At 41.6% G+C, this 17,704-nt stretch overlaps 1 protein-coding gene across 13 annotated transcripts in view; it reads left to right on the forward strand.

Annotated features, from left to right (window-relative positions):
• CDC42BPA (CDC42 binding protein kinase alpha) overlaps positions 1–17,704 on the forward strand; it is a 326,251-nt gene that overhangs the window by 225,760 nt on the left and 82,787 nt on the right. For all 13 annotated transcript variants that reach the window (XM_042848545.2, XM_065590558.1, XM_042848542.2 and 10 more), the window contains 3 exons: positions 2,055–2,297; positions 2,579–2,689; positions 8,274–8,521. In XM_042848545.2, the coding sequence (XP_042704479.1) occupies positions 2,055–2,297; positions 2,579–2,689; positions 8,274–8,521 (602 nt within the window). The remainder of the gene's footprint in view (positions 1–2,054; positions 2,298–2,578; positions 2,690–8,273; positions 8,522–17,704) is intronic.

Raw genomic sequence — 17,704 nt, forward strand, 5'->3', positions numbered from 1 at the left:
CCTATCTAGACAATAAAGCCAGTTTTACTTTTATTATATTTCTCTTAAAATGAGAGTTGTCTTAACATCTCATTTGCAGAGTAAAATTAATTAGAAGGTGATACAAATGTATCACTCATCTTCTGCATTCTGACTTCTTTTTTTGACACAAAGAGATTTCTTAAAGCATTATGTATACTGTCATATGGGTGGTCCTAGCAGATTGATTCCAGACCTTAAACAGATCCATGAAGTGATCTCTACGCTGGCTGCACAGAAAGCCTCTCTTGGCCTTAGATTAAGGTGATAATTAAAATGGCTAGTAGGCAAAGCATAGATGAACGACTACAGAGTAAGGATTTAATCTGAAGTCTGATAAGCATTGTGGGAAATGTTGCTCCAGATATTCAAGAAACATTAGCTTTGTGATATCCAGGGGAGAGAGAAGGAAAATCTGCACATTTGAGGATTTAAGAAATAATTTGGAAGGAAAAACATCAATATTTTTCACCATTGCCATTTCTTCTCCTCGTCCCCTTATTTTTCTATATTAGCTCAGGCGGTTGCAATCCTCTCTCTTGAATGCAGATCTTGCTACCATAAATACATGCTTTTCACAATGAACTCTACATGAGGCTATACTTTTAAAATCAACTTGGAAAAAGGATGTCATGCAGAATATGAAAACATGAAAATTAGTGCCCTGGATTCTGCTTTGGGTGCTAATTTACCAAGCGAAGTTAAAGATGTTGGTTTTGACCTACAAAGCCCTCAGTGTATCTTCATATCTTCCAGCGAGACCATCTCTCCGTCCTCATGACAATACTGGGCATTAAGGTTCCTTTAACATGCTAGAAAATTTGGAAAATGCTCTTGACTTTGTGTAGCCAGCAAAATTGCAAATTATTTTTTTCCTATAATTCCTGTTGCATACATACTCAGGCTCTCTTTTCCTCACTTCTTCTCCACTGGTTCATTTTGATTGTTTCATGACATCTAGCCAACTGTTGTGGAGACTCAATCTTACCACAGTAGCTGAGGTATATTATCCTAAGAGTTTACTCTGAACTCTGTCAAGCTGAGTTGTTATCCTGGAGAGTTATCCACAGAAGATAGACTTCCCTATATGCCCATGTTCCTTTACAGGGATAATTCTCTTGTGTTGGTGCTACTTGCTGCAGCATTCAATACGGTGGTGTAGTATATGTAGACTTGGCAGCATTTGATTTTTATTATTTTATAATTTCAACCAATAATATCAATGTTTATTTTGAGCATATTTTTTAGATTTTTATAGATTTAAATTTTCACATATATGCAAGGAGGGTAGTCATGCAATAATTATTTAGCAACAGTAGATGGTGAGATTCAAAAACGTTAACGCTTTGTAACCATTAAAACATAACTTGCAACATCACATGTCAAACTATACAAAGTAAATATTCTTAAATCAAACTCTAATAAGTTCTCAAGCAGCATTTTTCTTACTTGGCCTATCTGTAAATTTTTATTATTATAAATGGAAATATTTTTGTAGATTTGTGTGTGTACAGCGAAATCATCATTTATTGATGTGTAGTGATAATAATTGAATCCTTCCAACCCTAAGTTTATGGGAGTTATAATGGCTGTGTGGAGGAGGTTGACTTCCAAAGGGTTTGTTTTCATTCACTTAACACTGCATTTTTTATTTGACAGCTAAAATAAATTAATGATGCAACTTTTTTCTTATTTCGGTTAAGTGGTACTGGAAACATAAGGCAGAGATCATGTGTTTGATTAGAGCTTAAAAGTATTGAAAGCCTTTGCTTTAGATCTACATAATGGCCAAATTTAGAGTTGATATAGATTGAAGCAATTCCACTGACTTCAGGTGATCATAATCTGTCCCACTACCTTTACAAAGAATTCTCACTGCAAGCACCTGGTCTGTGTCATATATTGTTACCAGTTTTCTATCTTTGGATGCATATATGTGGCTCCCATTCACTTAAGTGAAACCCTCATGCACACATCTAAAGGCAGAATTTGGCCCTAATGCTTTATAGGTTTATAACTTTTTTTTTGAACTGTAGGAACTGATGGAGTCTAGTGAGAGATTAAAATCCCAAACCAAAGAGTTAAAAGATGCACACAGCCAGCGGAAACTGGCCATGCAGGAGTTCTCAGAGATGAATGGGCGGCTGACAGACTTGCACTCTCAAAAACAGAAACTTACCCGCCAGGTCCGAGATAAAGAGGAAGAGATGGACGTGGTGATGCAAAAGGTGGAAATCTTAAGGCAAGAGTTACGGAGAACAGAAAGACTCAAAAAAGAAGTAAGTAGTGAAAAGGAGTTTGTAGAGTCTTTAAGGTGGTAATTATATGTGGAGGATTTTCATACAAATAATTCATGCTTACTTCACTGCCTTTTAAAAATATATTCAAGTCGTAGTCTGTACATCTTTAACTCTTTATTCATTTGATTGTTACTTCACATACAAAATCCAATTTCTCTGTAGGGATTTGAATTTTTCACTCTAGTCTTTAAAATTCAACTCTTACACCAAAAAATATAACTTTGTTTTGAAAAATAAGAATTTGTTACCCTTTTTTGTAGCTGGAAGTCCATGCTGAAGCTGCAGCTGCTGAGGCATCCAAGGACAGGAAATTGCGTGAGCGAAGTGAGCAGTACTCTAAACAGCTGGAGAGTGAACTGGAAGGACTAAAGGTTAGTCTTTTTTGGTTCAACGCCTTTAAAGTTAATAGCCAGCTTGGAGTTGAGCTGTAAAATTGCTTTCAGTACCACGAGGGTATTGTGAATTTGTGACCTCACTCTGTATTGAACTTAAAGGCAAATTTGTATGAAATTGTCTTTACGAAAGGCTATGTGAAAAACGAAAACTTCCCACAATCGCAAACTATTAACCAGTTCGTTCTTTTCATGCTAAATGTTAGCTATGTTTAGAGGAGCATCTTTATCACAGTGACACCTGGGTTTTCTGTGTTTATTCCTGGTCAATGACTTTCATAACTATTTGCTCACTTTACAAGTCAAAAGAAGTGTTTTGTAATGTTTGATTTTTCAGCATGAGTGAATAGTTGCATATAAACTTAATCAGCACATTCAGATCTCTATGGAGATGTATTAAACATTCCTTTATAATTGCATATTTCAATTATATTTAAGTCCAAATAGAACCAAAGGTCTAATAACTGATGCTAACTGATGTCCCTGTAAAAGAAAATTTCCGAATGTATCGTTACATAGCTCAGCCAAGCATGGGGATGTACATTGGTGGCAGGTTTGTAGGAATTTTGGTGGTGCCCAGAACCCGTTCCCCCCAAACACCTCCCCCTCACCTGCCTAAGGCTCTGGGAGGGAGTTTGGGTGGGGGGGGAGGAAGTCTGGGCTGCAGGCCCTGAGCTGGGGATTAGGGTGCAGGAGGGGTGCAGGTTCTGGGATGGAGTTTGGGTGGGGGAGGGGGTCTGGGGTGCAGGCTCTGGGATGGAGTTTGGGTGCTGGGTGCAGGCTTGGGGCTGGGGCAGGGGGTGGGGGTGCAGGCTCTGGGATGGAGTTTGGGTGTAGGTTCTGGGATGGGGCAAGGGGTGGGGGTGCAGGAGGAGGTGAGAGGTGCAGGCTCTGGGAGGGGATGCAGAGGGAGGGGGTCCAGGCTCTGGGAGGGAGTGCAGGGGTGAGGGATGTGGGGCTGAGGTTGAGGGGTTTGGGGTGTGGGAGGGGGCTCAGAGCTAGGGCAGAGGGTTGGATGAGGGCTGTGGGGCTGAGGATGAGGGGTTCATGATGCAGGAGGGGGCTCAGGGCTGGGGCAGAGGATTAGGGTGTGGGGGGATGAGAGCTCTGTCTGGGGCTCGGAATGAGGGGTTCATGATGCAGGAGGGGGCTCAGTGCTGGGGTAGAGGATTAGGGTGCGGGGGGATGAGGGCTCTGGATGGGGTTATGGGGTTTGGGGCATTGGAGAGGCTCAGGGCTAGGGCGGAAGGGCAGGGTAAGGGCAGCCTGCCCTGCCATTATTGGATGGGGGCACTAGGACCCTGCGGCAGCAGTTGATGCCGGGAGCCAGGCTCCCGGAGCCCCGGGGGAGGTGAGCAGGGGCAGCAAGTGTGAGCTGGGGGACACTTGGGGGACGCACGTGGGGGTAGCAGACGGGGCTGGGGGAGAGACCTGGCCCCAAACATTGGTGGAGCAGGGCCCCCGGGCCCTGAATATTGCTGGAGCCAGGAAACCACGAGTGTATATAACTCGCCGCCCCGGGAATGTAGGTCCCAATTCTGCAAATACTTAAATGTGAGAGTAACTTTATGCATTTAAATAGTCCCACTGATTTCAATGGGATTATTCACATGTGTTAGTATTTTCAGGATCAGGGATTTTATTCAAAGCACAAATGTTATCTCGTGGTTTGGTGTTGTGTGGTGTGCTCTGTAGATGTTCCACTTTCTGAAGATATATGCCTCAGAGTTGATGATTAGGAACATATTGGTTTTTTGGTTTCCATATGAAGGTGAGTGTGCATTTAGGGAAAAACCATATTCTTATCTAAATCAGTAAGGTAATTAACCACTGAAACATTTTATTTATCAAGGATGTGGTGGAGTCTTCATCACTTTAACTCTTCAAATCAAGATAGCACATCTTCCCAAAACATATGCAGTAGTTCCCTGTGAAGTTATGGGCTTGATACAGGAATTGCTGCGTGAAATTCTATGGCCTGTGTTAGGCAGATCAGATTAGATGATCATAAAGGTCCTTTTTGGCCTTAAAATCTATGAATAATAGTTTTGCCATTGATCTCTGCGGGACCCTTACCATCCACAAGACAAGATAAAAAAATGAACACCAGAGTTATGAACTGACCAGTCAACCTCACACCTCATTTGGAACCGGAAGTATGCAATCAAGAAGCAGCAGAGACCAAAAAAAAAAAAAAAAAAAAAGCAAATACAGTACAGTACTGTGTTAAATGTAAACTACTAAAAAAATAAAGGGAAAGCAGCATTTTTCTTCTTCATAGTGAAGTTTCAAAGCTGTATTAAGTCAATGTTCAGTTGTAAACTTTTGAAGAATAACCATAATGTTTTATTCAGAGTTACGAACAACCTCTGTTCCCGAGCTGTTTGTAACTCTAATGTTCTATTGTATTCATTTTGCCTTCCTTTCCTACGTAGAATACAGAATTTAGGCCTTAAAAGAATCAGTTTGTCCCAAACACAGGATTCATAAAGCTGCTAGTGCTGCAAATCCAGCCTACCAGCTGGAAATGAAGCTGTGTTCCTTCTGCTTCATATATCTTCATCAGCAATAGAGTCTGGCATCAGAATTTAGATGGCAATTGTGGATGGTGCATGAGGCCGTATAAGACATAGTTTACTCTTTAACACCTCTATGGGTTCTGTAGTGCTGACAGTAATGAAAACTTGTTTGTGTTAGTAAACTGAGCAGATGATGACTTGGATGACATGTAGGGAGAAGATACATGTAGAAATAGGTTACCATTTGTATTTGCTTTTGTAATCATAACAACAATTTGTTGTTGAAAATAGTAGAGATATAAGTAACATAAGACAAGGACTGTATTCCCATCAAAGGGCAAATATAACTTTCTTTAAATAACATTCCAGAAGCATTTTTCGATTTCCAAATTATTTAATTGTATTGCTACTATTATTACCAGTGTATTTCTGTAGACCCAGGGTAGGCAACCTATGGCACATGTGCCGAAGGCAGCACGCAAGCTGATTTTCAGTGGCACTCACACTGCCCGGGTCCTGGCCTCCGGTCCGGGGAGCTCTGCATTTTAATTTAATTTTAAATGAAGCTTCTTAAACATTTTTAAAACCTTATTTACTTTACATGCAACAATAGTTTAGTTATATAATATAGACTTCTAGAAAGAGACCTTCTAAAAACGTTAAAACCTATTACTGTCTTGCAAAACCTTAAATTAGAGTGAATAAATGTAGACTCGGCACACCACTTCTAAAAGGTTGCTGACCCCTGCTATAGACGTTATAGGGTCTTCCACTTCCTGTTTGTTGCAGTAGACTTAAATGCAAATATCTAGTGCTGTTTCTTCCAACAAAAATTAAAAACCACATTTATTATATTGCTGAATAATTTTCATGGTTTTTGAATGTTAAAGTCAGGTCAGCAGAATTTCAAACTTTCTCTATTATCCCAAGCTATTTTTCTGGGAAGGGAAGGGTTAAGTGAACAGGATGGTGTGGTGTGAGAGTCTGAGTTGGGAGACTGAGGTTTTTGAACATCAGTCCCATTTGCGTGTTGCATGAATTTTTTATTAATATTTTGCGCATTATCCCAGACCTTTTGGATAGCAACATTGTAAACAAATTTAAAATAAATAAATTAGGCATTTTAAATATTTAGACTGTATTTATACTGAAATTCCCAGCCCCACATCCCTTTTGCTTTTGTTGCCTAGCTGAGTAGCAACAAATTATTAAGTTCTGAAAAATAATAATATAAACAAAAATTGTATGGCCAATATGTACCGTATACCTATTCAACTTAAATGTATATATTTCATCTTCCCTATCAAGTTGTATCAGCCAGCCTTTTATAACCACAAAACCTTTAAATCACTTGTTTAAAACCCTTTGTATTGCAAGTTTGGATTCTTGACATAACTAAGTCTGGTAAGATCTTTGATTTTTTCTCACCAATGATGATGATTCATCTACAAAGGGAGATACATGCCCTGAAACAAACCAAGCAAACTATAGCAGTGTCACTAAAGGTTAATCTCTCTGAAGCCAAGCAGAAAATCTTCTGTGTGTCCCCATGTAGCTAGAACATCAAAATAAATCATTTTTGTTTTGCTGTGGCTGAGTTAGATAAAATCTTGTGATGCTATAAACTGGAACTGCACAGCTCATGGATTCTGCATTCCCATGCTGACACTAGTTGCAAAGCTCATTTTTTCTTGAGGAGGTCTCCAGCAGTCCTTGTATTCAAATCATCTGGACTTTCTTGCACAGCATGCAGCTAGCAAGTTCTGTTTAAGCATCAGCAGAAGTAAAGGTACAAAAGTCAAGCTGATTGATTCTGACTGAGAATATTCTAATAGTGCATGATACAGAGTGTGGTTATAACCAGGTACCCAAACACCTCAGGTGCATTAAAAGGCACAAGGCCAGTTTCAATCACCCTAAATAACAGGTCTCCAGTATAATTGCACTTCCTGAAGCCCAATTTGCTTTATTAAATGTTTTTTTCTTTTATATATTTAAAAATAAGAAAAACAGTTTTCAGGGGGTTTTAAAAGAGAATTAGTACATGGTTTTATTTTAAAAAGTACTCTTGTGCTAAAAATGAGTATTGGGTTTTAATGTAAAATAGCAGAAGATTATTAATAGTGCCAATCTCATAGGCCACACCTGATTTTGAGCCTGATCTTGATGCCACACTAATCAATGGCAAAACTTCCATTGACTTCAATGGGTGCAGGACTAACCTCTTGCATTCGAAACCAAGTTAAGCAGTATGTAAGGAGCATTCAAGTAGCAGAGTATCTTGCCAAACAGCTCTCCAGCACCCTAACTGACATAGAATGAAGTAGTACTAGCTGTTTAGCTTTTATGCTGTGATAGAAATGATAAATTAAATATGATGGGTCATGTTCTGGTGCTTTTTGCTATTCCTGACTCAAGGGTACAAAATGATACAATCAAAATGGTACTTGGCACCAGCACTCTGACCAGCATTGGAGTTTTTGCACTGCCTCCACAAATTGTTCGTTCTAGGAATTCAAGCAAGGGGGCTTGTGTGTAGGGATTCAGAGAAGGACATACTAAAATATGTGGACTTTGGACCCAGGAACCTAACCCTCCTACTCCATAATGTCACTGAACTTGATGCTGTAAGCCTTCCAGATATGTGAACTCAAAAGATTTAGGGGGAACCAGGACTGGGATATACAAGAATTGAACCCTGTGATCTTTTTCTGACTGCATATATATGAATGCCAGAAGGTGGCCTGTTACATTTAAAATGGCGGTATAACCACATTGTACAAAGACCTGAAAATTATGCTATATTTAAGTGACTAGCTCACTGGTAAAGAGAGGAGTATCCGTCCTGACTCTGCTTTCACACTGACTTTTACGCAGTTGAGATAAATGTATATATTTAACTGTAGTCTATTGTATAAATTATACCCTCACAGCGTGCCTTCTATAAACATCAGCTTGTGTATATCAAGATTAAATTATTATTAAGATATGTTTGCGGTGATCTACAGTGCAAGAAATCTAATTTTGAGATGTTCGTTTTATAGCAAAAGCAAGTTGGTCGCTCACCAGGTGTGAGCAGCACAGAACATCAGCAAGAGATCACCAAATTAAAGGCTGAGTTGGAAAAGAAGAGTGTTTTCTATGAAGAGGAACTATCCAAACGAGAAATAATACATGCTAATGAAATCAAATCCCTGAAGAAAGAACTGCGGGATGCAGAGAGCCAACAGCTTGCCCTCAAGAAAGAGATCATGATCTTGAAAGACAAGTTAGAAAAGACCAGGAGAGAGAGGTAAGTGTATCCCTGCAGCTCACCAGTGAACTCTAGACACCTTAGTATCTTCAAATGCATTTACAGACCACACCATCGCACCAGGGTTCTGGCTGCAATCAGAGACATATTGGTATATCTAGTGTCATAGATGAAAATAAATAAACTTGAAATCCCTATGTGACGGGTTCCCCCCAGCGTGCCACCTGGATCTGGGGTACCACTGAGCCCTCTGACCCACGAGCCTGGGCTCCCTCTCACACTGTGCTGCTGTGACAAGCTGCAAAGCCCTCCAAGCTTGCACTGTCACCAGCATTCACACCAGTAGGGACACACCCAGCTGCAGTTACTTGCAGGCTCTCTAACCACCAGCCTCCCAGCCTAGGAATTCAGAGCAGTATCATCCTACCTGGTCAAATCTGGCCAGCATATGGGTTTAACCCGATCAGCCTCTCCCTCAGTGTGAAGAGGACCATGCACACTTGTGGTAACCAAGCTGAGATTATCCCCAGACACCTTAGTCAAACGCACACTGGTTTGGATTAAAACATAAATTAAGTTTATTAACTACAAAAGATAGATTTTAAGTAGGGCAGTCAAGCGATTAAAAAAATTAATCGCGATTAATCATGCAATTAAAAAAATAGAATACCATTTATTTTAAATATTTTGGATGTTTACTACATTTTCAAATATATTAATTTCACTTACAACACAGAATGTAAAGTGTACAGTGCTCACTTTATATTTATTTTTATTACAAATATTTGCACTGTAAAAAATAAAAAATATATTTTTCAATTCACCTCATACAAGTACTGTAGTGCATCCAATCTCTTTATCGTGAAAGTTGAACTTACAAATGTAGAATTATGTATAAAACAACTTGCATTCAATAATAAAACAATGTAAAACTTTAGAGCCTACAAGTCCACTCAATTCTACTTCTTGGTCAGCCAATCACTCAGGCAAACAAGGTTGGTTACAATTTGCAGAAGATAATGCTGCCTGCTTCTTGTTTACAATGTCACCTGAAAGTGAGAACAGGCATTCGCATGGCACTGTTGTAGCTGGCATTGCAAGATATTTACGTGCCAGATGTGCTAAAGATTCATATGTCTCTTCATGCTTCAACCACCATTCCAGAGGACATGTGTCCATGCTGATGATGGGGTCTTCTTGATAATGAACCAAAGCAGTGCGGACTGACGCATGTTCATTTTCATCATCTGAGTCAGATGCCACCAGAACAAGATTAATTTTCTTTTTTGGTGGTTTGGGTTCTGTAGTTTCCGCATCAGTGTTGCTCTTTTAAGACTTCTAAAAGCATGCTCCACACCTCGTCCCTTTCAGATTTTGGAAGGCACTTCAGATATTTAAAACTTGGTCAAGTGCTATAGCTATCTTTAGAAATCTCACTTTGGTGCCTTCTTTGCATTTTGTCAAATCTGCAGGGAAAGTGTTCTTAAAACGAACAACATGTGCTGGGTCATCATCTGAGACTGCTATAATATGAAATATATGCAGAATGTGGGTATAGCAGAGCAGGAGACATATAATTTCCCCCCCAAGGAGTATAGTCACAAATTTAATTAACGCTTTTTTTTTAAATGAGCGTCATCAGCATGGAATCATGTCCTCTGGAATGGTGGCCAAAGCATGAAGGGGCATACGAATGTTTAGCATATTTGGCGTGTAAATGCCTTGCAACGCCAGCTACAAAAGTGTCATGCGAACACCTGTTCTCACTTTCAGATGACATTGTAAGTAAGAAGCAGGCAGCAGTATCTCCCGTCAATGTAAACAAACTTATTTGTCTTACTGATTGGCTGAATAAGAAGTAGGACTGAGTGGACTTGTAGGCTGTAAAGTTTTACACTGTTTTGTTTTTGAGTGCAGCTATGTAACCAAAAAAATCTGCATTTGTAAGTTACACTTTCATGATAAAAGAGATTGCACTTCAGAACTAGTATGAGGTGAATTGAAAAATACTATCTTTTGTTTAACATTTTTACAGTGCTTATATTTGTAATAAAAAATATTATAAAGTGAGCACTCTGCACTTTGTATTCTGTGTTGTAATTGAAATCAATATTGAAAATGTAGAAAAACATCAAAAAATATTTAATAAATTTCAATTGGTATTCTACTGTTATAAGTGCGATTAATCGTGATTAATTTTTTTGAGTTAATCGCGTGAGTTAACTGTGATTAATTGACAGCCCTAATTTTAAGTGATTATAAGTGATAGAAAACAGATCAAAGCAGATTACCTAGTAAATAAACAAAAACACAAACTGAGCTTAACATACTTGATGACTTAGCAAATTCTCACCCTGTGTGATAAACAGGCTGCCTTTGCCTTTGCTTTGCAGCTTGGGTTTCCCAGTTTTTCATACATAGGCTAGAAATCCCTTTAGCCAGGGACCATCATTTCCCCCAGTTCAGTCTTTGTTCCTCAGGTGTTTCCAGGTGTGTTGTTGTAGGGAGGTACCATGATGATGTCATTTCCCACTTTTAAATCATCTTCCCACTTGCTGGAAAGCTCTTTTGCTGTGACCTAGGTCAAACAGTTCCCATTGTCTAGTGTTAACTCTCTGAGAGATTTCTATTGTATACAGTTGCTGGGGTAATCCTAATGTTTGTGTGCATTTCCACAAGAAGCCATTAACATTGTTTGGCCTTTTTACTATTGTACCTGAAAGGCTGCTTGTGGGTGTTTTCAACCTCACAAAATGTTTCAGTAACACATACATAGCCAAACTTCATAACTTCACATACCTAATAGCACATACAATCCAACGAGATATTAATGTCTTGCAGATCAAGACTTTTAGAATGATACCTCACAAGGCATATTTTCTGCAAAACCTATCTTAATTATATGACAATGGTGAATAAAGGGGTGACTGGGTATCACACCCTATACTAGCCATCTTCAAAAGTATATGTGATGAGGTGGAACAGTTACTCTTCCTTGTGTTAAATTCTGCACTGTCTTACCACCCCCATTAAAGTAACTGGAATTGCAGGGTTGTAAATCAGGGAAGAATTTGCCCCACTGTAGCTTAAATAATTTTTAGCATTTTTCCCTGTTTGATGTTTTCGTCTTTTCATTGGACAAATAATATGCTAGAGCTCAGTTAGTGCTTACACTTTCTGCTGGCCCGGGAACAATAGTTTAAGGTGGGCAGATGCTGATCTGCACTGGTTTTATTCAGTGCTAACGTCTGTTACCATGCCACTGTATACACAAGCCTCTTCATGTGTACTGAAAGGGTGATTTGTCAAAGACCTGCTTTTATTGTCATGTGGGGGAGCTTACAATTTGCCTTGAATGTTCACTGCAGGGCCATCCTTAGGGCAGGCGAACAGGACCCATGCCCAGGGCTCTGTAGCCAGGGGGAGCCACAAGGGACTCAGGCTTCCCCTGGCTGGCTGTGGCCGGACTCCTCTCTTCTCCAGCCCCTCCCCCGCTCTGGGCTGGCAGGCTTCTCCCTGACCACGCTCCCCTGCCCCTCCCTCACTCGTGCCTCCGCCAGCCGGCTGAGGGCTCCGGCTCTGCCCCAGCCCCGGGGGGCCCAGAGCAGCACAGCCGGGGCGGTAACTGGCGGTGCAGCCCACCGCTCACTGCCCAGAGCGGAGCTGAGTCCCTCCCTGCCTGCGGCCCTGCGCCCCTCGGTCTCCGTCGGGGTCTGGCCAGGCCGGGGACAGGAGGAGCAAAACTTCCACGTGAGTTGGGGAGGACTTTAAGTGACATTGCGCTCACTGTCTCTCAAACTTCCCTAACACACACATACACACACAGGCTCTCACACCCACATACATTCTGTCTTTCACAATCCCCCAACACAGATTGTCTCTCACACACAGTCTCATACTTCCCAACACTCTGTCTCTCACACAATCCCCCAACACAGTCTCTCTCTCTCTCTCTCTCTCTCCCTCTCTCTCCCTCTCTCTCACACACACACACACACACACACACACACACACACACACACACACACACACTTACTTGTATTATTATTGTTGTTATTACTGGTTGGTACTTCCTGTCAAAATGCTCATGGTGAGCCAAGAGTGGCTAGGGGCTGCAGGGGGGACATAGGCTCTGGCAAGATGCAGCCCCCATGTGACAGCGCAAAGCCTGCCTTAAGCCGCAGGCTAAGCGCCAGGCACCACAAGCCACCGCAGCAGCACAGAAGTGTGGCAATACACCATATACCATACCACTCTTACATCTGCCCTTCTGCTGACAGTGGCCTAGGAATTTGCTAGTTGTAGCAGTTATGAATTGTGATGTTATCTGATTAAAATATGACCATGTAGATCATCGTTGCAACCACTATTATATATTTGCAACAAATCTTGACCAAAATGTGGCATGTAAGATGTTTATGAAAAGGTTATGATTTGCTGAATATGTTTGTTATTTGTATGCATGTATCATTTTTGTATTTGAAGTTAGGAATATTGGCGCTATACCTGTATTTCAAATGTCGGGGTAACGTCCACAAGGTAATTAGCCAGAACATCTTAAAGGGACTAGTCAAAGTAAGGGGGTTATCAAGGGATTCTTAACTCACAATGGACCATGGGAGACACCCATCTACATTTCCTGTGGACATTCCATAATAAAATAATATAAATTAATGGAGATATCCTATCTCCTAGAACTGGAAGAGACCTTGAAAGATCATTGAGTCCAGCCCCCTGCCTTCACTAGCAGGACCAAGTACTGATACACTTTTTCTCCTAAGGAGAGCTAGTTTTTTAGTGTCCTTGTCAAAATGGGTAGACCGAGGCTGGGGCACTCTGTAGTGCTCAGTGACAGCCTGATTACAAGAGAATTTGGGATGGAGTGGGAAAACAAATATTCCTTCCCATTAGGTGGAACAAAGTATCTTTTCTCCATCCTTTTCAGAGTTGGGGTGCAGGTGGCTTGAGTATGTCAAACTACCTTGGTTGGTTCCAAAGTGTCATGATTGATGGGAAGCGCCTCCTTACTAGGGTCTGTAGTCTGGAGAATATCCAGAAGCTTGTAAGCAGGGTCTTGAATTTCCTCCAGAGAAATCCGCAGAGCCTCTCTGATTCTTTTCAGGCAGTCCAGAAATTGTTTGTAATTATCAGGTTGTGAAGGTGAGGGCAGTGTCCGATGCAGTATCTTTTGCAAGCCTACAGTTGCAGATAGTAAATTACCAGGCCCTAATTTTGAAAAATGACTTTATTAATTATAATAAGCTGAGATCATAGCAGTTGTCCCTGCAAGTGTTACTCAATGTGTCTGACACTGTACCATGGTGACATGTTGGATAACATGACCACAGAGTTCTACATAAATAAGGAGAGGGCAGCGAGGTCCACTCCAATCTGTGCAGAGGTAGTCAAATTTTGGAGTTGGTGCATCCAACCCCAGATCAACCTGTCAGAGGTGCAACTTTCTGGAGTAATGAACACCTTAGCTGACAGCCTCAGCAGACACCTCGACAGGGACCATGAGTGGGAGCTTCACAGCTTGATGGTACAGAACTTCTTCCAGCAGTGGGGGTCCTGTCATGGGACCTCTTTGCATCACAGGTAAACAAGAAGTGTCCAACCTACTGCTCCTTTGCTGCTCAAGTGCCCAATACTAGAGGGGATGCATTCCTGGTACAGTGGTCAAAACCACTGATGTATGCTTTCCCAACTATTCCCCTCTTACCTTGGGTCCTTAACCAGGGCCGGCTCCAGGCACCAGGCACCCAAGCACATGCTTGGGGCGGCACCTGGTAAGGGGCGGCGGGGGGGAGCGCGGCGCGGCATTCCGCGGGGGGCTGTCCAGCGGCGCGGCGCTGGGGGGGCGGGCTCCGGTTGTGCGGGGCTCGGCGAGGGGGCGGCACGGGCGCGGCGCTGGAAGGGGGTTCTGGTGGGGGCGGGCTCCGGCGGCGCGGCACTCGGCGGGGGGGGGGCGCAGCGCGGGGCTCGGCGCTCGGGGGGGGGGGGTTCCGGCGCGCGACGCTCGGTGGGGGTGCAGTGCGGGCGCGGCGCTGGAGGGGGGTTCCGGCGGTGCTTGATTTTTAGGATAGCAGAGATGACTACTATATTTCAGAAAAGTATAGGCAGCTGGGATCCACAGGAAATATCTCTGTTGTCCCCATGGATATCCTCCAGTTTAATAAAAACTGGATATTTCCCCTACCTTTATTGATCTGCTGCTGATAGTAGAAGGTGGGATGAAATGAAAAATGACTTTTAAAAAAGCCTTGTAAATGGGTGGGGGGGCACATGTGGGGGAGCAATTTTTCCCTAATGCATTGTTTTATGCAATAAGAGGGAAATGTGCAAAGGAATCACTTCAACTACTACTGGAATACAGCCATCTTTCAGACAGATGTGCAGCAGCCCATTGTGTGTCGGTACATTATACCTTTGTTTTAGGACAGGAAGTGAAGAATAACATCCAGTTGAGACGGTAGGGGTAGTTTCCATAAGTAGCATGTTATCACTATCACAGTTAAAGTTTTGACAAAATACTGGGGTCAGAAACCCTACAAATGCAAAAAAGGCTACCATATCTTTAGTGATTCGAAATAGAACTATGGATGTCAGCTGAATACTATAGTGACCCTTTAACACCATGATGGCATATTAGTTCAGTACTGACTCAGTGGGGAGCGTCATATAATGAATCGCCAACACCACAACCTGTCCAAGTTTTTCTTGGAGCTTTCTCATCCAAATATTGACCAGCCCTGACACTGCATGGTTTGAGAACTTATCGGGTTACACCCCAAAGTCGTGCAGCTGCAAAAGTCAAAAGGTAATCAAATTTCCAATTCTAATATAATAGCTGAACAGTTTCATAAAGTTACTCTGTTTCATGTTTGCTGTTTATAAATCTAGTTCCAACAGGATCTTTTAGATCTCTTTAAAGAAAAAGTGAACATGAATGGAGTCTAGCGTGAATGGGACAGTATGTATAATATATATAATGGTACTGTGTGTGTGGTGTGTGTATAATATTTGTAATATAGGAAAGTCTGTGAAAATCATGAACAAAAAGGTATCAAGTATCCAGAATTAAGGGCCTTGACCCTTCAGTGGGAGTCAAAGACCCACAGCACAGGAAGGGCTCAGCATCTTACAGGATCAGCCCTCAAGAATATAAAACATTCTTTACAAGAGCCTGACCTTGCACCAGGCTCTTCTAAAACAGGCACGTGTAGAGTCCCATTGCAGTCATTGGAACTCCACAGAGATACAAATCTACCCTAGCAGATACTAATGTATGACTGGGGCCTTAGTACGTGAAAAAAGTTGACCTGACTTGGATCTGAAGTAGCTCACTGATTTATGAGTGAAGCATAAATATTAGGAACTGAAGAATTAAAGCTGTTGCTCCTCTTTAAGTATTTGGTGGTCTTCTTTAGAGCACATTGTTTTAGTTTATAAAACTTTATTGCATTTTTCTCTTTAAACCTGCAATGTTTTTTGTTTTCATGACCAGACATAAAAAGTTTTCTGAGCCTCTGTCAATGGTAAATGGACATTAGGTAGCAGTATTGCAAAGGATGAGGAAACACCTGAGAAGTTTTATGCTGAATCTATCTCGATTATTGAAACAAAGACATTTCTAAAAACATAGCATGTACCAAAATGGAAATTAAAAAACAGGTCTTCCATAAAAATGAAAAACTGTCTGTATTTAAGTGTGATCCTGTGTGTTTAAAAAAACAACAACAAAAAGCTGAGTTATGACTGAAAGATTTTATCATCTGCATTACTTATGAGTGGCAAAGAAAAGAGCAAGTTATGTAGATTGTTCCACACAAGAGCTAATAAGAGCTTTATACCACAGTATTCTGAATATGTTAGGTGTTTTCAGAAAAACTGCTTACGTAAAGTCATAGTTTTTTAAAAACAATTATTGGTACTGTTTTTCAGATCCCTCCATTGCTAAAGATAAGGTTTTCTTAATACCAGTAGTCCAAGTGCGTAGGTCTCAGAGGGAGAGAAAAATGCTATTTTTTCCATACTGATGACAATATGCTAAGGTGTGATAACTTGTGATTTACCAGGGCATGAAACAGATGCCTTATACCATTGGAACACAAGAATACAAGATCAGACCCCTACTCCATCTAGTCCAATATTCTGTGTCTGACAATTATCCGTACCAAATATTTTAGCGGAAACTACAAGAAACCTGCATTGGACAATATGGAATAGACTGTCCTTAGGAGAAGTTTCTTCTGAACCTGTGAATTAATGGATGGTTTACACTACAGAGCATAGAGGTTTATAAGTCAGTTTTGTATAGGGTGTGACACGGGTCTGTCAAATGTTGGAGGTTTGAGTTTGACTTCAAGGTCCCTTTTTGTTGTTTCAAAATAGCAAGATAAAATAATTTGTGCCCTCCCCCACAATCACAGTAATGAGGTTAAGGGTTACACGATGTCTTAGAAGATGTATTTTACATTGGTTTATTGTGGCTCATTCACAATTATTTTGAGAATAAAAGACAATCTAGTGTATGTGTATCCTTTCTATCGCTTGTGAGCAGATAGACAGCTAAGGTTTAGAGGAGAATAAAAGGTTGATGGGAGAGAGAGATTTTGATCTTCTTCCCTGCCCAAGGTATATGCCAGTGGATTTCATCACTTTTCTGAGACAGGGATTCGAGGCTTGTCAAGAATATACTTGAGGGCAGTAGGTGGAGCTTTCCATTTACCTCTTATTTCTGAGGCTGCATTTTCCCCCATTACATTTCTTTATCTCCTCCCTTTGCTTCCCTTGCCTCATCCCTGATCAGTCTGATTTACTGGTATAAGGACTTATCACTAAGGCTACGTTTTAGTCACAGGTATTTTTAGTAAAAGTAATGGATAGGTCACAGGCAGTAAACAAAAATTCACGGCCCATGACCTGTCCATAACTTGTACTATATACCCCTGGCTAAATCTTGGAGGGGGGGGTGCCACGGGTGCTTATGGGGGCGGCCGGTAGGTGCCACGGATGCTTGTGGGCGGGCAGCCCAGAGTGCTTGGGGGTGGGAGCAGCCTGGGACCCCTGCTGGTGCGAGTGGGGGGTGTTGGCTGGCCTGGCAGACTCCCTACCTGGCTCCTCGTGACTACATGGAAGCAGCGACATGTCCCTCCCTCAGCTCCTAGGTCCACGTGCTGCCCCCAGCCTAAGCGCGGGCTCCACAGCTCCCATTGGCCA

The sequence above is a fragment of the Chrysemys picta genome, chromosome 3 (genome assembly GCF_011386835.1).
Source record: "Chrysemys picta bellii isolate R12L10 chromosome 3, ASM1138683v2, whole genome shotgun sequence".
Taxonomy (NCBI): Eukaryota; Metazoa; Chordata; order Testudines; family Emydidae; genus Chrysemys; species Chrysemys picta.